Below are 27602 nucleotides of genomic sequence, written 5' to 3'. Positions count from 1 at the left end.
ACAGGCCACCCTGATTTCTGTGACAAATGCAGACATTCAGGGACTGGCTGGTAAGAATAATAAATACACACAAGGACTCCTGATCCAGACACATTTAAAACAACATCCATGAAAACTCAACTAGCCCTGAGTAAACAGACCATTAAACATACATGCAGACACACACACACACACACTAAAATTATATCCCCATCAGAGGTGGGCAGCTATACCCACTGGTCCCATAACCAAAGGAGAAGCCCCCAGCAAGTATCAGACAAGGTCAGTGCTAAGATTTGCAGCCCAGGAGTCACTGATCACTATTTAACAGAATATGTCACCCAACCTAAAGTTTCCAAGAGCCCCAGCCCTGCAAACCAACCACAGGGAGTATCAGAGCCTGGGCTTTGGGTTGGGTGCCAGAAGCCAATCGGATTATTTTTGTGCTTAGAACAAATAAGTAGGTGGAAACTCCAGTCGCAAAGGTTCACACTTCAAAGCAAACAGAGGTTTTGATTCCTCCCAGTTCTTAGCAAACAGGGATCACACGAGACAGGGCTTGAAGGCAACTCCTTCTGTACACAGGCACCCGCCCCTCAGGAAGGGATTAAGAGAAGCAGCCCATGCTCCGCTGGGCTTTTACTCTGCACTGAGCTGAGAGTGCTCATGCGTCCCGGTACTCCGCCACAGACCCACGTTTCAGTCCCAGCCCTGTTACCCGTCCCACCTAGTGCACTGAGGTCAGTGCCCGCATATCCTGCTCTGCTTTGCTTCCACATCCCGTCCCTAATTCTGGGGTTGGCAAAGTTGAGGACACTGCCAAGTCTGTCCCTGTTGATTTGACCAACGTCCCTTGTTAATCCTGGTGTCAAAGCAGCTTGGGAGTGCTGCGGATTCCGGTGCCATAGGTTTAGTGCATTGCTACACAGGAGATTCAAAATCAGGCCTATCTGCTCACTCTCCTTGGGGTTGGCAGGTCCTGGGAGCACTGCAGAGTCCAGCCTCAGTTAGTGTCCAATATGCCACACGGCCGACCCAGGTGAGCTCCCGAGCCCTGATATCTCACTCCCTGTCCTGGCTGGAGCAATTCAGAGGGGTAGTTCTTACATTCCCTGGCCTCCCTCAATAAAGATTTCAAACAATTAAAAAATTCCCCCTAAGAAAGATGAAAACAAGACAGGCCAGTGAGGTAGGAAACACAGTCCTGGACATTCCTTTAAGGCTCTGCTACCATTGGTGAGACTCCCGCCAGGAAACGAAATCTGACCAAAATGACATCAGGAGGAGGAACTGGGGTTGGTGGTTGTGGACTCGGAGTGGAGGGGAGAAGAGGAAAGCTTGATGGCAGCTTCTCTCAAGTGCATCAGTGGTGCAGGAGACAGTTACGTCCTGGACATGGCGAAGCAAGCTCAGATCCTCCAGGAGGGATGCATCAGCTAGCTGATGAATGGGCTGGCAGTTCTCCCAAGAAGTGCTATTGGGAAAAGCTCTACCCAAAAGGGAAATGATTCACATCAGAGCCCAGAGGGCAGGCTGTGATTAGCAGGTCCAGGGAAGGCAGGGGGAGCGGGAGGATCACGAGGGAAAAAGCTCACCACCAAGATCAGGAGTGTCTGGAGAAATTGAAGGAACAAGGGAGAAATCAATTCACATCTGAGGGCAGGCCAGCAGGGTAATATTAAACATAATCACTGACATCTAAACATTAACAGATCCTGGGCCCAGACAGCTAGAGAGGGGGAAAACGATCTCTGCAGATGGGCCAATGACCCCACTGTGGGGCTCAGAAACAGCCAGCATACGCACCCATATGCTGCATGATGGTGTCTCCAAAACCACTACCCTTGCTCCCCAGAGTCTCAACTTTCATTTAAAATAAAAAGCAAGTCTCTGTTATGCTTGCAAAGGAAATCGCAAAACCGTGACCCAAGTGTAAGTGAGCGGAGGGAGCCTGGAACAACTCACAGAAGTGTGAACTGCCCCACTTGTGAGGGTCAATTAAATGGCCGTTTTGTTAGCTGTGTTTGTCATGGCTCATCTGAGAACGGGGAGGGAGGGTCACAGATTGGCACAGTTCCCCAATGATTTTGGTGCTACAGGCGGGTGGTGTTTGGGAAATGCCACATTTCCCTCCCCCTCAATCAGCCCAAGCACTTTGGTCAAGCCCAGGGGGACAGTCAAACAACCCCAGCCCAGGAGGGGCCAAGCAACATCACACCCCTATTTTGATTATCTGCACAACTTGAGCGGGTCTGGTTTTGGTGACTCATGGGGCGGAGCTTGGAAGAGTTCCACCTTCTTTTTCCCCTCTTCCCCCTCCTTCCCCCCCAAGGGAAGGAATGGAGAGCAGACCAGAATTAACCCTTCAGATCTCTTTGTGCACAACGTCCTACCTTGCACTCTCTGAGTCTGCAGAGATCCAGAGAGCTGTGAGTGAGCCCTGTAAAAACAGCACAGGTGCCTGCTTTGCAGCAGACTCTAGCAGCTGCCTTCACTGGGGCCACATTCACAGAACTATCCTCCCCACTCTAGAACCTTGAGAAATCATGCTCCCCCGCTTCCCAAATCATGCTCCTTACACCGTCCCCTCTTCTGCAAACACCCTCTCGCCTGCCACATCCCCAGTGCCGAGGCAAGAGTTAAAAATGTAAGAGATTGAAGGCAAAGCTCAGCTGCAAAGCACAGAACCCAAAGCTAGAGCCAAGAATCTACAGCCCAAAGCACAGAGCCCAGAGGCTAGAATCCAAAGTACAGCACATAGTCTAGAACCCGAAGCCAGAACCAAAAGCACAGTAGCCAGTCTAGAACCCAAAACCATAACCAAGAGCTCACAGCACAGAACCCAAAGCCAGAACCCACATAGCCCAGAACACAAAGCACAGTGTCTAGAGTCTAGAACCCAAAGCCAGCAGCAAGAACCTAGAGCACAGAACCCAATGCATAGACAAGGTTGTGGATACAACACCCAGGATAGATCCAACTGACACTAGTGAGAATACATTTTATTTCTGGCCCAAGGCAGTGTTGGTCTCCAGCTATAAGGAGCAAAACCCCACCCGATATCCAAGGCACCCACCAATACATACCCAACTCAGAGAGGTTCTGAACTCTCCTGGGCAAGCAAGCAACAATAAGTTCAAGTCACTCCACCACCTTTGCTTGACTGCCACCCCACCGAGCCAGCACCCCAGGAAACCCCCACATTTCCCCACACTACTTACAGTTTGGAGCCAGCAACCCTGGGGGCTAGCTTTACTTGAGCCCTACGGAAAGTCCAATAATCAGAGCTACTATTGCGAGCAAGACAACCACTACCACAATGATAATTATCATTTTCTGGAGGAGGGGACAAAAACAAAAACAAAAAAAAGGATAAAACCATAAACAGCAATGCAACAGCAAATGAGAAAACAGATATGGCTCCCCCTGCACGTGTCCCTTTAAGAGACAGCTATTTCAGAGCTGCAGAGCACTGATTTCAGCCACCCCTTTAAGGCAGCATAGCAATTTTTTAAACACCTCAAAAATATTCCCCACCAGAATCTTTCAGATTAAAAAAAAAATCAGACCATATGCATTTCTAGGCTTCTTAATTTTTGTCCCCCTCATAATTTAATCCAGTCCCAGCCTTCTCCAGCTAGGGATGCTGCAGGGAATGGCATAAAGGCACTGGGAGCACACAGCTACTCCAATCCTAGCCTCCCTCAATTGGGGGTACTATTGGGAATGGTGAGCAGAGAGGTACTCCCAGCCTCTCCTAGCATGGGGTGCTGTAGATAGCCAGGCAGGACTACTGGCTGTGGGGGGAGCTCCCTGCTACTCCAGTCCCAGCCTCTCCCAGCAGGCGGCACTGAAGGGGGAGCTCAAGTTACTCCAGCATTGACTCCTGTCAGCAGGGGGTGCTATAGGTAATGGTGTAGAGGTGTGGGCTGCAGGGAAGTTCCCAGCCTCCCCCCTCCCCTTGAAGGCACTTTAGGGAACAGTGCAGGAGTTCTGGGGACCGAGCCTGGCTCATAACCACATTTATCAAGACGTACAGAGAAGAAGGAAGGGCCAGGGAGGAGCCCGGAGCTAGCAAAGTGAAGCAGGGAGACAGCCCAAGCAGTTACCTCGAAGAGGGATGCAGCATGGCACGTCGTACGTGGAGGGGCTCAGTGTCCCGGGCTGTGGGGGACAAGTGAGGGAGGAGGAGAAGGCTGTGAAAGAAGAGCACAGGAAGCTGGAGCAAGGGATGGGGAAATATTACTGAGAAACCAAGGGGTCACCGGGGCCCCTGGATTTGCTCTGGACCTTTGCCAGCTAGACCCATTGGCCCAGGTGCTCAAAAAAGTATTCAGGTGGCTTACTCCCCTGGAAATCATAATACCTTTGAGAGCCATTGGTCCTTTCCAAGCAGGGAGGGGGCTGGAACAGGGATGGGATGGAGACCAGCAAGGTCAGAGAGGGGTGGGATGGAGGAGGATGACTGGAGGGGACTGAGAAGATTTTGGGAGGTGGGGGGGGAGGCTGAGGGGGTGGAATGGGAAAAGGACTTTGACTGGTGGGTGGGTGCTGGATGCAGTGAGGCTTTGGTTGATGGGATGGGTCATGGTTGGATGGGTGACAGAAGAGTGAGATGGGAACCTTTGATTGACATGCCTGGGGACTGGACAGGGAGCTGTGATTGGTGGTGTCGAGGTGATGGGGTGGGGCTTTGGTTTATAGGATGGGTCACGATTGGATGGATCTGAGAAGGGTGAGATGGGGGCTTTGACTGGTGAGTGGAGGTTGGATGGGGGACTGTGATTGGTGGGATGGGAGACTAGATGGGGTGGGATTTTGGTTGGTGGGATGATTCAAGATTGGATGGCATCTGAGAAGGGTGAGACGGGACCATTGATTGGCAGGAGGTGGAGACTGGATGGGGCTGTGATTGGTCGTTCTCACCCTTCTGGCCTCGCTCTGGTATTTCACAGCCTTTTTGGTGTCAGCCACGGCCCGTTCCACAAAGCCCACCGACTGGTCCATGTTGGTCTCTATGCGGTCGATCATGGCTCCCTTGCGGAGGAAGAGAGAGATGGCGGGAGCGGCAGAGAGTGGCGGAAGTGGCAGGGAGGCAGAAGAGAGCAAGAGAGCCAGCGAGGGGGCCTGGGCACAGATTGGGGCTTGGGGGACTCACCTTGTGTGCCTTTTTCTTGTATACCAGAGCCTTTTTGGTCTCATCGCGCGCTTTCTCTATGTGGTCTACCGCATGCATCATGTTCAGCTCTATGTTATCTAGGACCCCGCCCTGTCAGGGGAGCAGGAAGAGAGGAAACTCAGACATCTAAAACACCCACAGCACCTCCCACCATGCACATGCTCCTCCCATCACGAGATCCCAGCCCGGCCCTTGGAGGTCTCCCCCTCTGCTCAGGTGAGCAAGGCAGTCATTCCCACCGCCCCCGCCCTTCTCCTGGGCACAGAGGGGTTGCCATTGGGTTGTAGGGCTTCAGGGTCAATCCACCGCCTCTCCCTGGGTCTGATGACAGGAAAGGGGCATACTCACCGTTCCCCGACTCACACGCCACCTCCTCGGCATTGCATTGAGGGTAGAAAACAGAAAGGGGGCCTCAGAGATAGACACTGATCCCTAAGTTGCAGTGAGAGGTGGCTGCACTCCACAATGCAGGGGCCTCAGGAGACTGAAATGGGGGGCTTTCCCCCAGGGAGAGACAGAGCAGGGATTGAGCCCTGGCTGCAGGAGCTCTGTGGGGTCGAAGGAAAGCCAGGCACTGAGCACTGGGACAGGACGACAGACCTCTGGGTCTCCATGACATCAGCCATGTCACCAAGATCACAAACTCACTCCCACCCAGCTCCCACATCCGAGGTACCACCAACTGAAAATCCCTGGCTGCTAGAAGGCACCAGTGTTCAGTTGCTTAGTTACCCATTCCAATTCCCAGTTTGGCTGCTCAGTCCCTCCATTTCCCCCATCCCTGCATTGCTTGGTTACATGGTTTTCACCCTGCCCCGTCTTGTACAATCCTTTTTTTTCCTACTCCCAGGTTACATGGTCATCATGCTGTCTCCTCCCATGGTTACTCAGTTACCAAGGCTTACCCCACTTTCCCCTCCTGTTACACAGCTGTCACCTTCATCCCGGTTGCTGAGTTACCCTGTTCCCTGCCCCAGGTTACATGGTTATTCTGTTCCCTGACCCTGGTTGCTAGGTTACCCCTTCCTGTCCTGGTTGCTAGGTTACCCCTTCCTGTCCCGGTTGCTCAATCACTCAGTCCTTATCCCTCCAGAGCGCCCCACCCCCTCATTGATTGTTCTGCCCAGTTACCTGGTTTTCCACCAGCATGGCGATGTCCACAAACATGTCGTGAAGCTCCTTGATGCTGCTCTCAAGCCGCACAATGTCCTTGTGCCGCCCCTCGATCTCACTCAGTGCCTGCTTTGAGATCTGCGAATCCATGATCTGGAACAGAGCCAGACAGGGTCGGTTACCATCCCACACAAACCCAGATAATGCTAAGGAGCTGTGAGCTAACACCCTGCCATTCCCACTGCTCAGAGTTACCCTGCTCCCCACCACCCATATCCTGACACCCATACTCGCTGCCCATCACCCCAAATTCCCACTGCTCACCCCCCCCCCCCATCCCAGTGTCTCCCCCTAGATTTCCCATTCTATAAGTGCTTTGAGATCTACTGATGAAGGCGCTTTGTAAGAGCTAGGTACTATTATACCATCATATGCTCCAAGGTCCCTCCTCTTTATGCACCTCCATTCCCCCATCTCCTCCCAGTCCCCACTGCGTCCTCACCCCAGATGTGAATATCGAGGGGTTTCCACTCTCTAGCATCTCCTCCAGCTCCTCATCCGTTGTATTCTTCCCAGCTTTATCATGGGAGAAAGAGAGGAGAGATCAGACCAAATCGCTGGGCATGAATGGCAGAACCAGCAAGGCTGGAGGGGGGGGCGGGCGGGGGGGAGGGAAGAGAGTGGGGAGATTCACTTTGGCTGCTCTTGGGAACAGGTGTGTTTGTGTGAACCCCTCTGGCCTCCAAACTGAGACATGCCTTCCAAGCCCAGATTCTAAACCTCCCCCACATTCAGCAGAGACACAGCTGGGGGATAGGGAGGAATCCCACAACTGCCCAGCCCACACTTCCCAGCAGGGGGCACTGAGACACCCTAGGTGGGAGGGGATCATGGGAGGATTATGGTTGGGACTCTCCCAAATTCACAATCCATTTTTGTAAATTTCACGGTCACACCATTTTTTAAATCTTGAATTTCTCAGTGTCAGATATTTAAATCTTAAATTTCAGTGTTGTAACAAAACAAATATGTATTTAAAAACAGCAAAATATAAAGCCCATGACGACACCCCCCCCCCCCCCCCCCGCACCCTCCCCACACACACACCCTTACTTCTGCACTGCTGCAGTGCTGCCTTCAGAGCTGGTAGCCCAGCCGCCGCTCTCTGGCAGTCCAGCTCTGAAGGCAGCACAGAAGTAAGGGTGGCAATACTGTGACCGCCCCTACAACAGTCTTGCAACCCCCTTTTGGGTCAGAACCCCCAGTCTGAGAAACACTGTATAGTATAGGGAAAAGTACACAAAAGATCAGATTTCACAGGGGAGACCAGATTTCATGGTCCATGACAAGTTTTTCACAGCCGTGAATTTGCTAGGGCCCTAATTATGGTCTCTGCAGTAACTCAGGCTCACAAACTGGAGTGGGATAGTTTCCATTCCTGTGGGCAATTAATCCAACCATCCCTTGGGCTGGGGAGGAGGGTCAGGCCCTGGCCATATGCTGCCTGTGGGCCATATCCCCTGAGCGGGGAGGGTACATACTGATCTCGAGCTGCCGCTGGATCCGCCCTTTGCTACGTTCTCGGAAGTCGACCTGTGCCTCGTTGTACTTGGTCATCACATCGACAAACTTCCGGGAAAGGACAGAATGCTGGGGGGAGGGAAAGGAGGAGATGAGCAGTTCACTGTATGATCTATATTGTGGTAATGTGGGTTCACGGGCACTGCCTCTCCAGCTGGGATAGCCATCTGCCCCATCTGCTTGGGGAGCTATCTGACCACAGCACAGCCTACCTGCTCTCCATACCCTCTCTCCTCCTTATCCTCCCCTTTCCCCAAACACAGCCTGGATGGTTCTGACAGGAGCACCCACTGCAGCGTTGGGGAAATGCTGTCACTTGCCTGTGCCTCAGTTTACCCAATCTGTATGAAAGGGATAATAATGCTCTGGATAGTGCTTTTATAGCACTTAAGGTCTGAAGGAATTATCTAGTTCAACCTGTATAACAGGCCAGAAAATTTCAGCCAATGAATCCTCCATGAAGCCCAGAACTTCTGGGTGAGCTAGAGCCGATTGTTTGGAAGAACATCTGGTCTTGACTTTGAACAACACACTCCTAGAAGTGTAGGGCTGAAGAATTCACCTCAGCCCTAGATAAAGTCATTCTAATGGTTAATTACCTCCTAATACAGAATTTGCATCTTATTTCTGGTCTAAATTTATGCAAAATCAACTTCCAGCCATTGGATCTAGTTCTGCCTTTGTCCGTTGGACTGAGGAGCCCACCACTCAGAGATCCTTAGATGAAGCCAAAGATCCATGTACTGCTCTTTTTGTTCTCTGTAACGTATCATCTCCCCACACAGGACTGAGGTACAGTCTCCCATCTCTGATGCTACCTTTGTCCCCTCCCCACCTGGGCTCTCTATGGGTGCAGCCCGTTCCCTCTGGGACCCATTCTAGCTAGGGGCAGGTCGATACAGGGATTGCAGTGTGGGAATGAGGGAGTGCTCTGCTCACCTGGGATTTCCGTATCCGCAGATCCGCTGACGACTGGACCTCATCCTGCTCAATGCTCCGCTCCATGCCTGGGGACACGGGCAAGTGGGGTGAAATAATGGGGGGGGCTGGACCAGCTGCACAGTCTCATGTCTCAGCTTCCCCACCCCACAAACTTCAAGTTCTCCTCTTCCCTTAAAAAAGGGGCTCAATCCCTTACTGCCCCCCACACCTCCATAGCCAAGTCAGTGGGTTTGGCCTTCTGCACCACCTTCCTATCCAGGCACTAGGAGGCACCAGATGCAGCCACGCCCACTCTGCGTGGCACTCTGTCCCCGCTAGTGGTGTCTGAGCCACAGAGGTGGATGAGCCTGCTACAGGCTGGACTAACAGAGGTGGGTCTTTTAATGCAAGCAATAGAGACCTGCGCATTAAGATCCAAAGGTCACAGCATCCAGCCAGTGCCCCACTAGGGGGAGAAAAGCTCCTGGCAAGGAAGGGTCATTTCCAAGAAGCAGTCCCAGTGGGGTGCAGGGAGGAAAGGGCAGTCCTGAGGAGGAGGAAAGAAGATGAGCAATGGATGGGCATTGACAGGGTATGGTCAGCCCTAGGAAGGGCTCTACAATAAAGGAAGGCTCCAAATCAGCCAGCACAGGGGGGAATCAGTCTCTTACTCTTAAGCTTGTTTCGGACACTGTTGGCTATTTTTTTTATCTCTGCCGTGAGCTGCTCCAGGTCATCTTTCGTCTCTGCAAAAGCACAAGTCATCAGTAGTTGGGGACCCTGGCCAGTAAGGTCACCAGGAGAGCACCTGCTGCCCGCCCACCCACCCCCCGGCAGAGATCCACCTTCCACCCCCCAGCTGGATTGACCCATCCCAGGCAGGTGACCTGTTCACTCTTGTTCAGGCCCAGGAGGAGTCTCAGACTTACTTTGCTCAGGGATGGGGGCGGACAGGATGATACTGTACAGCTTTTTTGCCCCCTCCACATTCTCTGCAATTTTCTCGATATTTTGTCGGGTTTCTTCAATCTAAACCGCAAGAGATCACTATTAGCTATATTACAGTAGCACTGAACTGTGATCAAGGCCGTAGGGTGCTAGGGGCTGTACAGACATTTAGAGACAGTCCCTGCCCCAAACGTGTATCAGTCTAAATAGGCGAGACAGACAAAGGTGGGAGGGAAAACTGAGGCACAGAGAGGGGACAGGATTTGCCCAAGGTCACCAAGCCAGCCAGTGGCCGATCTGGGAGAAGCACTTGGATCTGTGCCCTATCCACTGAACCACAGTTCACTAAAGGAGAGGAGATCTCTAGCCCCAAGAGCTCCCCAGGAAAAGGAGATCTGCCAGCCCACCTTGCTCCCTCCCCCCAGAGAATGGACACGGACAACGTAAATGAGACTGAGGCCTGTCTCAGGGCCATGCCTCCTCCTCACCTCGGAGAAGAACTCGTCCATGAACCCCGTGTTCTCGATGGCAATCTCCACATCATCAGCATCGTCATCCTGGTCCTGCTTCTGTAAGGGAGGGCAAGGCCAGTGAGAGGGTATGGGGACCTTCCCAGAGCCGGCACGCCCACACTGGGCTTCCCGGCACAGAGGAGGAACCCCTCACAGCCTACCCCCTGGGTGCAAAAGGCCATCTCACCAGTGCCCCAATTTGCACTCCCTACACCCTGCAGCCTCCATGCCAGTGCAGCACCGTTGGGAAGCCAGGCATGCGACTCTGGGAGTCGCCCTCACTCAGAACAATGAGGAGGGTGAGTCCTGCCCTGGAAAAGATTGAGATCCACCAAACTAATCTAAAGTGGAGGATCATCCTTCCTGGAGATGCTTCTCTCTCTCTCTCTTCCTCCTGCGGCGGCCACTATAGATACTCAAACGTCAGGGGGCTTTTCAGTAACATCTGTAATGGGGCTGGGTTCCAGACTGACCCCCTGGAGACAGCCATCTTCGGTTCCTCCCCACAACTGGCGCATCAGGAGTGGTGGCCCTGCAGACTTCCCCCGCACCATTCACCGCCAGCATGCCTCAGCCCAGATCTAGAGGGACCTGTTAGGGAAAGTGGGGAGCTCAACGTCCACGGCCTATCACTTCGTGGGATCTCTGCTGAGACCAATGACAAGGGGGCCAGCTAGTACCACGAGTTTGGTACTTTGTCCTCTAGGGACAAGACGGAGGAAAGACCAACTCATCTCATATGGGGCTACTAAAAATACCAGCCATCAGAAGGCGACTCAGTGCAAGGCACGCGGGGGTAATCTAGAGTAACTCCACTGACTTCAGTGGAGTCGCTCCTGATTTACCCTGGTGGGACTGCGATTCGAATCCCAGCCCAGCAGCCCCAGCCACACTTGGGGACCCAGGAGTCCAGGGGCTTTGTGGAAACTTGCTGCTGCTAATGGGGACGTGGTGAAGAGGCACCAGGAATTTGGGGTGGGAAGGTAAAGAGAGAGTGGGGGAGGTAGGAGACATATTGTGAGTAGCTAGTAAAAAGGCAGGGTTCATAGTGGAGGGGTCTGGCCCCTATTTTAAATTTCCCCTGGGGGGAAGTGGCCCTCACCACACACCCAATCAGAGCAGAAATAGGATTCTTTTACAGTTAAGACACTGTTCGCTCCCAGCCCACAGCAATGACGCAGCAGCACTTCACATCACCACAGCTTCAGCTAAACCAGGGGTGGGCAAACTTTTTGGCCCGAGTGCAAAACTGTATGGAGGGCCGGGTAGGGAAGGCTGCGCCCCCCAAACAGCCTGGCTCCTGTCCCCATCTGCCCCCTCCCACTTTCTGCCCCCTGACTGCCCCCCCTCAGAACTCCCTGCCCATCCAACCCCCCTGCCACAGCCCCCTTACCATGCCACTCAGAGCAGCATGTCTGGAGCCATGCCTCCTGGCTGGAGCCAGACATGCTGCCGTACTGCCCTGCATAAGTGCGCAGCCCCGCTGCCCGCGCGGCGTGCTGAGACTGCGGGGGAGGGGCCGGGGGTAGCTATGTGGCCCGCGGGCCGTAGATTGCCCACCTCTGAGCTAAACAACGTGCCCCTTCAGCCCCACCCGCTCTGTCGGCCCATCTCAGGAGTGAGCCCAGGTTACAAGCACGCTGGCCTTATGATACTCTCTGAAGGTCAACAAACTCAGGCTGTTTTGGGTAAGCAAATGTCCAGTGTCAAAAATCTTCTGCTGAAAGGGTTTGGCTTTCCCATGTCCTGCTGCTTCCATAGCCGGCCATGCTGCTTCCAAATCACATTTCCACCAGGGTAATGCCAATGAAATCAATGCAGTTATTCCAAACTCACTCTGATGTTAGTGAGAACAGAATTCGACTCTTCCACTCAGATCCACTGGCCCATTACACCCACTGTGCACTAGTGTAAATAGCTATGCAACATGCACCAATGACTGATGTGGGGCAATGCATGATGGGATAACCCACCCCACCCCAGGACCTGCCTCAAATACCCCTTACATACATATCTAGGTACCATCAGCAGAAACAGCCCTCTGATCTCAGCTGCTGACACAAAGCATCAGCAGAGGAGCTCTCTCACTCACCCAGGATCCACAGCATACAGGGTTAGAGATCAAAGTCAACCCCTTGAATTGCACCTGGAGGCAAGTCAAAAGCCAGCATCTTCCACACAGGGCAGGGGATACACCCTGTACCATCTGCATTGCTCACTAAATGAGCAGCTGCCTTCTGCCCTAGCTGAAGCTCACACATGGCCTCCAAAGACAGCCCCAGGTTGTGCTCAGTGCAGTGATCAGACAGAGATTCCCAAGGCATCACTGACTGCAGGGAGCTCCACATCAGAGAGGGCAGTTTGCAGAGTCCTAGACAAATTCAGAGGTTGAAGGTACTCCTGCCACCCGAGATTCCATAGGGTGTGGATCTCACTTGCAGAACAGTGCAGTTCTCTAGATGGTTCCTTTCACCAGCAACCAGCATCCCTTTCATCTTGCCCAGATTAAGTGTTAGCCATCTCAGCCAGGCACCAGGAAGTTAGAGCCAACATGATTTGAGTCTGCTGAGACACAGAGGAGAGGGTCATCAGCACAATGACAGCACAGCAACCTAAGAAATGTAGCAGTCCTCCCTAGCAGCCTTCCCAATGCGTGGAGCAAGAAGAACCACACATGAGGGAGCCTTAGTATCACCCTCTGAGATCTCCCCAAGAGGAAGAAACAGAGCCATCAAAACAACTCCACCAATGCTGGCTGCGGTCTGTAGGGGAGGGAAGACCCCTTCGTGATCAATGGTACCAAGGGAGCAGACAGCTCCACAGGGATCAACATGAAACTAGGGAAATACAACCTAGATGGAGCTACTATAAGATGGGTGCATAACTGGTTGGAAAACTGTTCCTGGAGAGTAATTATCAGCGGTTCAGTCAAGCTGGAAGGGCATTTCGAGTGGGGTCCTGCAGGGATAAGTTCTGGGTCTGGTTCTGTTCAATATTTTCATCAATGATTTAAATAATGGCAGATAGAGTACACTCTATGCGGATGATACCAAGCTGGGAGGGGTTGCAAGTGCTTTGGAGGATAGGATTAAAATTCAAAATGATCTGGACAAACTGGAGAAATGGTCTGAAGTAAATAGGATGAAATTCAGTAAGGACAAATGCAAAGTACTCCACTTAGGAAGGAACAATCAGTTGCACACACATAAAATGGGAAATGACTGCCTAGGAAGGAGTACTGCGGAAAGGGATCTGCGGGTCATAGCGGATCACAAGCTAAATATGAGTCAATGATGTAACCCTGTTGCAAAAAAAGCAAACATCATTCTGGGATATATTAGCAGGAGTGTTGTAAGCAAAACACAAGTAGTAATTCTTCCATTCTGCTCCGTGCTGATACAACCTCAGCTGGAGTATTGTCTCTAGTTCTGGGTGCCATGCTTCAGGAAAGTTGTGGACAATTGGAGAAAGTCCAGAGAAGAGCAATAAAAACGTTTAAAGGTCTAGAAAACATGACCTATGAGGACATAACAGTTTTCAAGTACCTAAAAGGTTGCTTCAAGGAGGAGGGAGAAAAATTGTTCTTCTGAGGATAGGACAAGAAGCAAAGGGCTTAAATTGCAGCAAGGGAGGTTTAGGTTGGACATTCGGAAAAACTTCCCAACTATCAGGGTGGTTAAGCACTGGGAAAAATTGCCTAGGGAGGTTGTAAAATCTCACTCATTGGAGATTTTTAAAAGACAGTTAGACAAACCCACCAGGGATGGTCTATATAATACTTAGCCCTGCCATGAGTGCAGGGGACTGGACTAGATGACCTCTCGAGGTCCCTTCCAGTTCTATGAACGCCTCACCTCTGTCCATTGTCAAGGAACCAATCAGAGAAATCTGTGCTTGCCTCTGAGCGTCTCTAGGCCAACAAACCAGACCAAGAGCCCACAAAGCAATCTGAACCCTCCACCACGCTAGCATAGCAATTCTGGCAATTCTTTTCAATAATCCCCTCTCCCCATACTCTCGTAAAAAAAAAATAAAAAAAAAAACCTAAGGACCAAGATGGTGTTTTACTAAACAACAGCCTTGCTCCCTGTTTATGGGAATATGGCTCCATGTCCTCTTCCACAGAGGCACAGATGATCCGTGCTACTAATGACCCCAGTAGATCCCCACTTGTTTTTGCTGCATGCAACAAAGACTGGTCCATCTCACAGGTCATAGGCTGCCGCTCTGCCAGAGCCTCAGGGAGGAAAACTGGCTGGAATTCAACCAAACGCTGCGCTTGTCTCCTGATGCAGCTGTGCTTGCACAGATCTGTCCATTCTGAGCGTTTCCTTGCACCAGAGGACAGTTGCTGCTGTTGACCCCGGATCCAAGAGGAGGTGGCTCAGATTTACCTGCATGTCAACTACTGGCTGGGGCCTGGGGAATGGCATGGGGTCAGAGAAGCTTTCTGAGCCTCCACCACAGCCAGAACACAGGACTTGAGACTTCACAGTCCATCACAGTAGGACAACAACTCCCCTCCATCTGTCCCAGTCATCTATATAACCAAGGTGACCTGCAAGGCTGGTGCAAAGAAGGGATCTTTAGCAGCCATCAGTCAGTGGTCAAGGATGTCTGACCAGGCCATCCACAGAAGGAGCCACAGTATTAATCCTTGAGAGCTGCAGCAGTAGCAACCTAGCTCTATCACTGTAGTATCTGAGCCTCGCACAACCCCCTTGTATCTTCACTTTTCAAATGTTCAGGGGGCTGGAGGTGTGGCGCGACAAAGGAAGATTAAGAGACGAATACGTACATGTTACATGCACTCACTCTGCTACAGCCTCGGCTAACAGAGGTGGGTCTTTTGGTTCAGACACCAGAGGCGCATGTGTGAAGATCCAAAGGACCCAGGTTCAATCCCCTCAGCTGATGCACCTCCCCCCACACACAAGGGTGTGGTGTGACATACAGCTTGACTAGGAGATGTGCAAGGCACGGTGATGGGGGACAGGCTGTAAACATCTGAAGGATGTAAATGCCAGTGAGAGAGAGGAATCCCTACTCATGGGACCATAACTAGGTCTAAGGGGATGAAAGCAAGAAAAGGAACATTGGGGATGAATGTCAGAGAGCCTCCCTGATGGGGGGGGGGCTGTGAAATTGATTCCCAAGGGGAACAATGGGAGCCCTGACTCTCGGGACATCTAAAATTAGACTGCCCAGTGCTAGGAAAGGTTGAGAAGGGCCCAGTGGATGCAGCCAGCTAAAATACGGCAGGAAGGGCATTTTCCAGCTGGAATGTCTCTGATTCTAGCAGTTTCTAGTCACTCTCGACCTAGGGCTAGATAGGAGCCAGTGACCTAGAAGTAAGAGGCTCCTTCTCTCTCCTATATCCTGGAGCCCCAGAGCTGTGCGCTCCCTGCAGCTGCCAAGAGGTTTCAAACAAACCTTGCTCGGTTGCTGCCAGGAAAGCATGAGATGCTGAGGCGAGGATGCTGCAGAGGGGGAAGGTTCCTGGCCCAGAGGAGTGGTCTTTGGAGGCTCAGCAGGCAAGGTCCCTGAGAGGGGTGTTCCGTTTAGCCATCTGCATTCCTGATTAGCAGCAGAGCTAATCTCACATCTGGTTCCAGACACACACAGCGAAGGTATTAACAGTTTGCTGGCAGGGAGAGGGGGGCTGCCTGCTCAGGAGCATGCACAAGCCGTCCCCCAACCATATACCCCAACTGGCTTTCCCCGGGGCCCCTCAGCCCAGCTCTTCCTGCTTTAAAGGGACAGTGACTCCTCTAGGACAGGCTCACCCATGTGGGTGACTCTCCCCTGGATCTGAAGACAGCTGCTCCCCTAAGCCACACGCAGAGATTCACCCCAGACCCATGCACACCCTATAGCCAACTGGTTTTGCCACTTCCCCCATTTAAAGGGCAAGAGACTTGATGCCACCCGCCAATGCCCCCATACACCCATCACTGTCCCCAGCTCTTGGTTTAAGGGACAGATGACCATCCCCCTCCTTCCCACAGGGCCTGACGAAAGCCAGGACCAGATGGCTGGATTCCCTGTTTAATTGCATTACACCCTCCCAAGGCGCTCTGCAGAGTCAGAGAAAGAAGAGGGGGCAGGGGGGCCCTCCAGCCTGACACCATCTTGAGGAGCGGAGAGGAAAAGCAGGGGATATGCATGAGGGGTAAAAACCCAGCTGCTGGTTTGGGGCTGATCCTTGTGCGGAGTCACACGGAACCAGGAAACAGTCACTCCCCAGACAAGCCCCTAAGGAAGCAGGGCTGGGAGTCAGGATTCAGGGGCATCTGCAGAGCTGGGGTGGGGTGGAGGGAAGAATGACTGGGCTAGCAAGGGGCTGCAGGCTGGGATTGAGGGGCACCAGCAGAGCTGCGTGAGGAGCCTGGGGCTAGGACAGCAGGGGGTTGGGACAGAGGGGCATTGACAGAGCTGTGCGTGGGGAGCCCACAGCTGGGATAGCAGGGTAACCAGCAAAGCAACACATAGGGAGCCCAGAACTGGGATAGCAGCGCCTGCTGCAGGGCAGAACTGAGGTGCACTTGCAACAGGTAACTGGGAATGCTGATAAATTCAGACAAGAGGCAGCGGCTGCAGTGCAGGCCGTCTGTGTTGCACCTAGCCCTGCCAATACGAAGAGACAGACAATGTGGGTGAGCTAATGTTTTATTGGGCCAACTTCTGTTGATGAGAGAGAAGTTTCCCAGCCACACAGAGCTCTTTGAAAGCTTGTCTCTCTCACCAGCAGAAGTTGGCCCAATAAAAGCTATTACCTCACCCACCTTGTCTGTCCAATATTCTGGGTCCCACCCGGCTACAACAGCACTGCGTAATACGAAACGAGACCATTTAAGCAACTGCCTGAAAACAAGAAATATCTGTAGCTGTGCGAGTCCTGCATGCTGCTAAGAAGAGAGGGGGCAGTTTTAACAGGAAATACAGCTGGAACCGCCATATCTCCCCAACCCCTTCCTGCAGCTCCTGTTCAAACAGCCAGTTTGAGGTGACATACCTTGAGGAGAAAGGGTTGGCACCGACCTAAATGAGTCACCCCAGGAGCTTATTGTTGTAACCCTCCTCCCTCCCCAGCCTATCTCCTTGCTAACCCCACTCATCGGGTCACAATTACAGTTAGGCCCTGATCCCCACAAAGGACCCACATAGCTGACCTTAGTCTAAGGGACTTACCTCTTTAACCTCCCAGCACCCCTGTGAGGTTTGTTTCAGATGCAGAACTGTAGCACAGAGTCCAAATGACTTGCCCAAGGTCTGGGAAAGCAGAGAACTGACCCTGAGTCCCCCAGTTCCCACCCCAGACCATCCTTCCTCTCTACAGAGTCCTAGGCGCAGATCCTCAATGGTATTTAAGCACCTAACGCCCACTGAAATCAATGGGAGTTGGGCACCTAAATACCTATGAGGATCTAGACCCCCCCCACCCCCCCAACTTGAGTTCTTCTTTCTTAGATCCTATTGCAGGGCCCGGAGTTTGATTTCAAATGCCTCATGGCCATGACCATTTTTCTGTTTGTTCTGTAAAGAGCCCAGCAGAGTAATGTGATGGAGGGGATTCTGGGGGAACCTCCTGTTAAAATCCTACCACCAGCAGAAGAGGAGGTTGAGATGACCTCGGTCTCTATGGCATCACTAGATCCTGCCCTCTACTTGTGTGTCCCCAGGGCTCACACAGACACTTGGGGAAAACACATTATTCTGCCTTTGGAACACACCAGATATCACCTTGTGCCAGTTATTTCCAGAACATTTTCTGGAGAAGGGTTGCTCCAAAGCCAGTACAAGGACTTCAGACCCTGAGCTATTCAGTTGAGACACTCGGGTTTCCCCCACCCCCACCCAAGGAACAAAGTAGAAATATTTCCAGAAAGACAAAAATATAGCTTTATCCTTCCCTAGGTTTGTGTTGAAATGGGAACATTCCCCACTCCTTCACCCCTTCCTTCTGTAAGCACATGCACCCTGGTATGAGAGTGTTAAAGACTAAGATGTGTTTTCCCCTTGATAATTAAAATGCCAGAATCCTATAACATTGGCTTTGTGAAACCACTGAGGGCAGGTCCTCACTACCCACCGGATCGGCGGGTAGTGATCAACCTATCAGGGATCAATTAATCACATCTCGTCTAGACGCAGATAAATCGATCCCTGAACGCGTTCCCCGTCGACTCTGGAACTCCAGCTCACGAGAGGCAGAAGCGGAGTCAACGGGGAAGCAGCAGCGGTCGACTCGCCGCCGTCCTCACGGCCAGGTAAGTCGACCTAAGATACGCCAACTTCAGCTACGCTATTCGCGGAGGAGAATACAGGTCATTGTCCGCCCCTAATGCCTGTACCACATACGAAGTTAACACATCCACAACAAGTGCCAGCCAAGGGACTTACTCCTTCAGCTCTAGTGGTGGAGGAGGTTCATGCTTCTACAACTCAGAGTCCCGGGTTCGATGCCTGTTCTTGGCTCAAAGCAGGGTGGCCTAAACCAGCACGCTTCTGGGTACCATAAAACCAAATGAATAATGTTTGATGCAGGAGGGGAGGGAAGAAGTCAAGAGTAGCTTTTAAAAATGAAAAAACCCAGTCGATAGAGATGAGCGAGAAAGACATCTGGAGCTGGTTCCCGCCATAGAGTGGATCATGAAAACCTCAGGAGTGGCATCCAGGATGTATATTATTGTCATCGACAGGGAGGGGGAGGAGCTTAGTCATGTGTTACATTGTGAAGGAAGAAAAATTGCAGCCATACATTGGGAGCTGAGTCCCCAGCACCAATGACTAGCCCCACATACCCAGCCGAAGGTTGGACCATTCATTGGCCACTTTGCAACCGCCCTTTGGTGGCACTGTGGAAACAACTGGTGAAGAAAAGGATGGAGTGAGGGGGTTATCCTGAGATCATGAAGTACTAAAATCCAATTGGTTTCCATGGGAGTTAGGCACCTAAATACCTTTAATGATCTGTCCCGAAGTTCTTATTGTCCCCCACCAGTGCACAGGCACTGGCCTCAGTTCCCACACTGTCCCCACCACAACAACAGCTACTCACAGCTAGTGTATCACCACCAGTGTTCTACCAAGGTCCATGTTCATCCCAGGGTGCTACCGCGAGGATGAGCTTAGCCCCCAAAGGCTGCCCCAGGGGTCCCTGCTCTGGGTTTCTCTCCGGTTATCCAACAGTCGGTGGGTCTCGATGGCTGATCCTGTAGCCATTACAGAGACCCAAGGCCCAACAGGAGGACGAAAAGACTTCACTCCTCACTCTTCTCCTGGACTTTGCCAAGAGCTGCCAGGCAGGGGGGCGTTGTCTGCTCGTGCTGTTCTCTCCTTGCCTCCACCCGACACTCCAACTGCCACTATCTCCAGCGATCCTCCTTCGTTTAGAATCAACACATGACTCAAACCGCTCAATGTCTAGTTGGCAGCCGGTTTCGAGCGGAGTGCCCCAGGGGTCGATCCTGGGGCCAGTTTTGTTTAATGTCTTTATTAATGATCTGGAGGATGGTGTGGACTGCACTCTCAGCAAGTTTGCAGATGACACTAAACTGGGAGGCGTGGTAGATACACATGACTTATGAGGAAAGGCTGAGGGAACTGGGATTGTTTAGTCTCCAGAAGAGAAGAAGGAGGGGGGATTTGATAGCAGCCTTCAACTACCTGAGGGGGGGGGGTTCAAAGGGGATGGAGCTCGGCTGTTCTCAGTGGTGGCAGATGACAGAACAAGGAGCAATGGTCTCAAGTTGCAGTGGGGGAGGTCTAGGTTGGATATTAGGAAACACTATTTCACTAGGAGGGTGGTGAAGCACTGGAATGCGTTACCTAGGGAGGTGATGGAATCTCCTTCCTTAGAGGTTTTTAAGGCCCAGCTTGACAAAGCCCTGGCTGGGATGATTTAGTTGGGAACTGGTCCTGCTTTGAGCAGGGGGTTGGACTAGATGACCTCCTGAGGTCCCTTCCAACCCTGATATTCTATGATTCTGTGATTCAAACAGACGCTGTCTCCACAGGTAACAAACAGCACATACCGTCAGCTGCTGCCCTCCCATCTTGCCCCACTCCCCTGGTCTGTTTAACACTTTTCTCTCGCCTCAATTTTCTGGCCCTCCAGCCATCAAACCAGCAAGGACCTGACCCCATCTGTTGTAGGCATCACCCAAAACATTCTGCTTCCTTCTTGAATCTCCACAGCAGAAAGCAGGAAAGTACTACTGTACTTGTTATGCTGAGGACCTCGCTTAGCCAATGGGGGGGTGGAGGGGGAGGAAGGAAGCTCGCTCACAGCTGTAAGCAAATATCTCTGTCACAATCTATAGTATTGTCTGAACAGATAGAGAAAGCAAGTAAATGTGCACCACTGCTCTCTAGTGGATGGGATCAGAGCCGCTCACTGGTGTGCTATTGGCCTTACACTGCTGCCAGTTAATGGAGATTTTCCTTGTAATTAAGTGACTTTTGGAGTCTAAGGCTCTGGCCTCCCTTTGCTATGGAGTTCCAAGTGTTATGGAAAGGCTATATTAAAAAGAGCTACAGATGTATATGCAGATTGTCAACAGAAAGAGCCCACCTCCTTGCACATAAGAATATATTGTTGTGCAAAGATCATTTTACTAGCCCGTCGCTGACCTCCTCTCTTTGCATCCCTCCTCTGGCGGGATCCCCCTTCTCTATCGCATCAAACTTAAGCTGCTTGTCTTCACTTCCAAGGCCCTTTGCGGTCAATCCCCACCCGACCTCTCATCCCTCATTCACTATCAAGCTGTTGATGCTCACCTGCAATTGGTCCCACGGGCCAGCTTCCACCGCCCACGTGTTATATTTTCAAACAGGCACCTCTGTGCTTACTCCCAGAATGCCCCTTTTGCTTGGTAGACGCTCCTCATAAAACATCTCCAGCTCCGCCTCATCATCCCCAGTCAGATCCCACTTCAAAACTCTCCTTTGCTGCAATGCCTATGAAAACCTGACAACGCTCAGACTGTTGATGTGCACAGACCACTGCCCATCACGCTGACCAATACTGTCTCGTTGCCCATCTGTACTTGTACAACACCTAGCACAATGGGTCCTGCTCCATGAGCAGGTCTCCCAAGGACCAAGGAAATACAGATAAGTAATACTAATAATAGCAGGTTCAATAAAGCTGGTGGGATGCACTGCAAGCAGCTTCCCGATTATGCAGCTCTTAGCTCCAAGTGGACGCACTGTACAGCATGGCAACCGATGGTTGGTTTTTTTAGTACTGTTTTATTTGTCAAGTGACTTGGATCCATTTGATTCTCCGTTAGCAGCAGAGCTGTTCTCTCCAATATTTGACCAGAGCCCATCTAAACTCTACCCACCACCAAGAGTGCTGCAGAGCTGAGTGCTCACAAAGTGTCCTCAATGTCATGGGCATCAATTTCATCCAAAACTATTAACCAAGGTGGGGAGAAAAGGAAGCTTCCCACAGGATCCTCTGTTGCCCAGGAGTGTGGCCTAGCATCTCTCCCAGTACCATCCCTCTCTCAGAGTCTGTCCCCCTGCCCTCAGGGCTGATCCCCTCCCATGGCTGGAATACAGTCCAGGAACAGAGTCCTCAAAGTTACATTAGGTTTGGTTGGTGCCACTGTACTGAATGAGTGACTGGCTTAGCGAATCATTTCAGACCATCAGAAATAAGACCAGACACATCCTGGTAAAATTGTGCTCATCAGGATGTTAATTCTAGAGTGTCAACTCCCTAAGGGCTTCTCTACATGGGAAATACCACAGATAAAATAATCATCATCAGTCCTAGCTTTTATCCAACGCTTTTCACCTGTAGGTCACAAAGCACTTTGCAAAGAGGGCAGGATCATTATCCCCATTTTACAGCTTGGGGAAGTAATTTGCCCAAGATCACCCAGCTGGCCAGTGGCCAAGCTGGGACTAGAAACCAGGCCTCCTGAGACTCACTGCTCTGCTCACTAGGTACAGTCACTCCCCATGTGAGCACTCTATTCAGGAACAGAATAGAGGGGAGCTATTCTGCAACAGCTGTCGTGGTTGATTTCCCCAGAGGGCTGCAAAGTCTTTGGAGGAAGGTACTGAGGCTACTATTCCTGCATTAGCCCCAGGCCACTGCCAGATTGGCCCGTTTGACGGCTGGCAGCATGGCATCGTAACCTCCAGCCTGGGACATGCTCTACTCTCCACAGGACCTTTGGGGGCGGGGGCAGTAACACAGCTCTGCTCAGATCTTTACTGATATGCTCATCCGCCTAGGAGGCTGAACTTTGCCCCAGCTAGAGCAGGCCAAGCGTAACCAGCGAACCTCCAGCCTGTTCCCTCTGGAGGAGGAAGGCAGCCAACGGGTTGGTTGGTGATTAAACCAGGCCTTATGGGGCCTGTCTGTGCTCCGATCCACAGAGAGACTGACCCAAAGTCCCTGCTCAGACCCCCAAGTGGGGAACCCCTGGAACAGGGATCTCCTGTTTAGACACCAGCTGTGGCTCTGGATTTCCCAGCCTCAGCAAATGGCCCAAGGAGACCAGGTCCATCCCCCTGCCAACATAATGCCTCTCAGATGGAGCTCAACTTCTCAAGATGGCATCTACCAAGGAGACACATCACGTGGCACAAACAATGGGGGAGCGACTATGGGAAATATGCTAGTCGTCCCACTGCCCTCCCAAGCTACAAAGAGCAGGTCATGAGAATGCCCCAGTGACCCGCCTGCTCCTTGTGCCCCATCAGTCACACCCTGACAAGGTCCCCATGCCAGGACAGATCTGGGATTGTATCCAAGGGGTGGGGAACTGTCCCTATGTGCCATATCCCACTCAGACCCTGGTAACCCCTCTCCCCCTCACCCCCAGGGCAGGACAAGATTGTTTCCCAAGAGGGTGGACGGACCTGCTACCCATCCAGATCCCCTCCCTTTGCCTGCCCTCCCACTCTCATTGCCGGTTCGGGACTCCAGCCCTCCGAGGAATAAAAATAAAATTAATCCCCCTCTCTCTCTCCCCTCCAAGCGTTTTATCTCCTCTTCCCCTAGCTGATGGCTTTGTAATCCCAGCTAAATCCCTGTCACTCTCCCCCACCCCCTTCTCTCCCAGCCACCAACAGGGACACCAAATGAATCAACACTGCCATGTAACCCCTGGACCGGCAGAAAGAGGAGAGCTCAAAGACGCCTGTTCCGCTCCTGTACTGCAGAGATCAACCCCCCAAAGCAGACACTCCAGAATAGCCCACCTGTGACGCTTGAGTCGCAGGTTCAAGGCCTCTCTCCCCCTGATTCAGGGCAGGATCTTGAACCCGGATCTCTTACATCCCACATGAGTGCCCAAACCACCAGGCTATTGTGGGGACACAGATGCGCTCTGTCTCTCAAGGTCTCTTTTTCATTCCCATGCAGAAAATAAATCTCCAATCCTCTCCCTTTTTTACAGAAAGGAATTTTTGTTTTCCAGCCGGTCCTAATAGTCATTGGGGTGATGGCGAAAGGGAGAGTTTAACTCCTGGTGTTCTGGAGGGACACATCCAGACCAGGCGAGGCCTTTGTTCCCCCCAGGGGAAGCCAGGCAAAAAAGTTTAACCCTTTGGGCTCTGAGAGAATTTGATTGGGAGAGGCCTCTCCATTCTGGGTAGGCCAAGACATTTTCGGGGGGGAAGCTATTAATTCAACAAGCCTGATGTGATCCTTTAGGTGAGCAATTACACAGGAGATGCTGGTTTCTTTCAGGGGGTCTGTTTTCTGGCATAGATTGCTATTCCCCAATGAGAAGTCATCTTTAGTGACAGTTTGGATCTCCCCCCAGGGTCTCCCATAGTGGGTGCAGTTCAAACAAGGCACGTGGATTTTCTCACAGGGCCCACAGGCTGGGGCAGCATCGCCCTGGGATGCCCCGGATAGAGGGGGTTGGGTTGTCTCTCATGCTTCCCCTCAGAGCCCTGCAGATTCCTGCCCATCCTTTGCCACTTCCTCATGCCCCACAGCAGCCTCCTTTTTCTGATGAGGGCAAGGGAAGGTGATGACTCTCTTTAGAGCCTAACAGCGCTGCTCATTAAGCTTCAGGGAGGGGCGCAGCCAAGCATTCCCCCTGCCTCCAGCCCCAGGGGCTGAGGTTGCTGCTCCCCCAGGCTCCCACCAGAAGAAGAGATCTTACTTCTCTTTTGTAGTAAACGGCAGAAAGTACATGGCCTTTCCACAGCCCACCATCATTAGCCCTATTTCACAGATGGGGAAACTGAGCATGGGGAGGTGTGGGGGAGTGACTCAGCCAAAGTCACACAGTGAGTCAGCAGTGAGTCTAGGCCCATGCTCTGACCCCTCATCCACACTCCCTCTAATCCCCACATCCTAGCCTGATCTGGTGATATCCCACTCTGCCTTCAGGAGAATATGGGCACCGGATGTTGCTGCCCCAGGTGATGGGATCAGAACAGGGATGGTTTAGTCTCCGAATACCTGCTCCCTTAAAGGTGACACACTCCAGGATAGGAGCTAGATCCACTTCCCACAGCATTATAGATTTCTCTGACACCTCTGACCAAAAACCCCCAGAGCCCCCCTGAAGCAAAGAAGCTGCGGACAGGATACTACAGTCGTGCTACTCCCACCAGGCTCTGCTTAGCTGCTGCCCATGCACTACCAGGCAGGGCAGATCCTGCATTACAGCTGGGTTGGGGCAAAACAGGCTGGGGAGAATGAGGGCGTAGTAGGACCGGCTAACCCAGGAGCCTCACAGACACCAGGCCTCCCATTTGTTTCGGCCTTTTATTCTATGCATTCAGCCCTTTGTCTGATACATGTTTAACCAGCGCTTCCTGGCAATGAAAGCTGTGAGAGTCTGATCCCGTGCCAACGGGCGGCCTTGCCCTGGGTGACCTGCCTTCTGACACCAGTGACATCACCAAGGGAACATACACAGCTCTCACGGGTGACCCTACAATAATAAGGCAGCACGCACATGCGACTCCCTTGGGTGACCCTACCATCACGAGGCAGCCTGCACAGTCCCTGGGAGTTCGCACAAGTTCATATAACAGAAAGGTGGGTGCATAGCCCCAGGGGGGTGGTTGCAAGCACTCTACAGGAATAACGCAGCATGTGCAGCTCACAAGCGACCCTACAATAGCAGCACATTGTGTATAGCCCCTGGTGCTCACAAGCAACCCCACACATTAAAGAAACTAGCACCAGAGCCAGTGCGCCCAAGCAACCCTCCTGAGAATAGCCCCAGGCTCTAGCGCTCACCACCCCGTGATCAGCCAGCAAGGTGCCTGTGTGATGCAGGGGAAGGAAGCTCAGACAGTCACAGAGCAAAGTGCCAGGGTAATAATGGGTGTAACCCTGCGGGTACTGTTATCGCCAGTTAACGGACAGGCTGAGCAATGGGTGGGCAAGGCCGTTAACGGACAGGCTAAGCAATGGGTGGAAAAAACCGTCCCCAAGAGGAAAAGAAAAGGAGGAAGTTGCCAGCTCGACTCATCCAAATACTAGTGGGGGGATTGAAATGGCCTCCATCCCCCAGATCTCTTCAGCCCACCTCCCCCTTCCTCAGCTGACCCTCGTGGGGCCCCCCCTAATAGAAGAACAAGGGCCCCTGGCCAGCAGGCCCCCTCTGAACCCTGGACCCCCCCCCCCCGTCCTCTGCTCTCAGGGCACAAAAGAACCTCAACCTCAGCAACAACCTGCTCAGCCCTCAGGACACCTCATGCAGACACTCTCCTCCTTCCCCTCCCTTCCTGGGGGCATCAAACACCTATTATCGCTGGGGGGGCTGCCCTGGGTTTTGCCCCCCCCTCCAATTTGCAACATACAGCCATCACTCCAGCCCCCCCAACCTCTCTCACTGTAGGGAGAGAGAAAAACAATCACTCCGCAAATGGAGCTTGATTATTCCCCCTACCCTCAGCTTTACATAGGAGAGACCAGGGAGTTGTGGGGGAGGGCTGATTGTAGAGCTGGGGGGGGGGGGGGAGATACTAGAGAGACCAGAGATGGGAGGCTGATTGTGAGGCTGGGGTGGGGATACTGGATTAGGGAGATTGGGGGGGGGGAGGTGGAAGGAGCTGATTGTGGGGATACTAAGTATCAGAAGGGTAGCCATGTTAGTCTGTATCCACAAAAACAACAAGGAGTCTGGTGGCACCTTAAAGACTAACAGATTTATTTGGGCATAAGCTTTCAAGGGTAAAAACCCCACTTCTTCAGATGCATGGTAAAATACCCACTTCTCCATGCATCTGAAAAAGTGAGCTTTTTACCCACCAAAACTAATGCCCAAATAAATCTGTTAGTCTTTAAGGTGCCACTGGACTCCTCTTTGTTTTTGTGGGGATATTGGAGAGAACAGAGAGATGAGAGGGGGTGGGGGAGCTGATTATGGGGGTGAGTTGGGGATACTGGAGAGACTAGGGAGCTGGCGGGGTTGGGGCCTGGAGAGACCAGAGATGGGAAGGGGTGATTGTGGAGCTGGGTGAGGATACTGGAGAGACCAGGAAGCTGGGGGGAGGAGGGGGAGAGAGAGATACTAGAGAAACCGGAGATGCGGGGAGGCGGAGTGTGGAGAGATACTCGAGAGACCAGGGAGCTGGGGGGGCTGCGTAATACTCGAGAGACCAGGGAGCTGGGAGTGGGGGGGGGCTGAGTGTGGAGAAGGGGGAATACAGGAGAGACCAGGGAGCTGGGGGAGTAGCTAGGGTGGGGGGGATACTCAAAAGCGCAGGAAGCGGGGGGGGGGGACCACAAGTGCCAGCGAATGCCCCCTTCCCCCGGCACTTCCCACTCTCAGTATCACCATAGCATCGAGCCCCCCCAAGCGCTACAGAAGAGCTGGGTTTTATTATTAGCATCAGCCCCGGGGCACAGGGATCGAGCCCCCCCTCCAGTGACTCACGGCTTTGAGCTGCTCCAGCCGATCCTTCATGGTGCCCCGGCGCCCCGCAGCTCCTCCGAGCAGGTGAAGGCTCCTAGCGGCTCTTCCCAGACGCCCGGCGTCGCTCCAGGAAGTCCTAGCGCCCGCAGAGGCCCGGGGGACGGTTCTTCGCCTTCTTCCCGCCCAGGCTAGAAAGGGGGTGGGAGGCTCATTAGACCAGAAAAAAATAACTCAAGGTCCGTCCCCTCGTTGTTTATTTTTGGTCTCTCTGCCTCTGTGTGCGGCCGTGCGCAGCGGATTGCCAGGCGCTGCCGAGCTGGCCTGGCCCCAGCTGCTAATCCCCAATGACATACAGAGGAAGGGAGGAGGGAGGAAAGACAGAGGGAGGGGGAGGGGGAAGATGGGAGCCTCCACTTTACCTGTGCAAGAATCTGCTGCCCCACAATCTCTTAAAGAGCTAGGAGAGAGACAAGATGGGTGAGGTAGGGTGAGCTGGTCTCTGTGGCCGGCAGA

The 27602-nt window shown here is 52.5% G+C and overlaps 1 protein-coding gene across 4 annotated transcripts; it reads right to left on the bottom strand.

Annotated features, from left to right (window-relative positions):
• Positions 1-1389: 1389 nt before the first annotated feature.
• On the bottom strand, positions 1390-27602 carry STX3 (syntaxin 3). 4 transcript variants are annotated; one of them, XM_054025482.1, is made up of 13 exons: positions 12326-12829; positions 10210-10290; positions 9703-9802; positions 9445-9519; positions 8792-8859; positions 7813-7921; positions 6774-6847; positions 6290-6424; positions 5138-5248; positions 4906-5016; positions 4089-4143; positions 3201-3315; positions 1390-1592 (listed from the first exon to the last, which is right to left on the bottom strand). In XM_054025482.1, the coding sequence occupies exons 1-13, from the start codon at positions 12443-12445 to the stop codon at positions 1583-1585; spliced, it is 1164 nt and encodes a 387-aa protein (XP_053881457.1). In that variant the 5' UTR covers positions 12446-12829; the 3' UTR covers positions 1390-1582. The 4 variants fall into 4 exon arrangements, with proteins under 4 accessions (XP_053881457.1, XP_053881459.1, XP_053881456.1 ...); XM_054025484.1 differs by lacking the exons at positions 4089-4143; positions 4906-5016 and having other exon boundaries at positions 12326-12813; XM_054025483.1 differs by lacking the exons at positions 1390-1592; positions 3201-3315; positions 4089-4143; positions 12326-12829 and adding exons at positions 27111-27277; positions 27509-27602 and having other exon boundaries at positions 4191-5016.

The sequence above is a fragment of the Malaclemys terrapin genome, chromosome 4 (assembly GCF_027887155.1).
Source record: "Malaclemys terrapin pileata isolate rMalTer1 chromosome 4, rMalTer1.hap1, whole genome shotgun sequence".
NCBI lineage: Eukaryota > Metazoa > Chordata > Testudines > Emydidae > Malaclemys > Malaclemys terrapin.
This window is presented reverse-complemented; position numbering and strand designations above follow the sequence as displayed.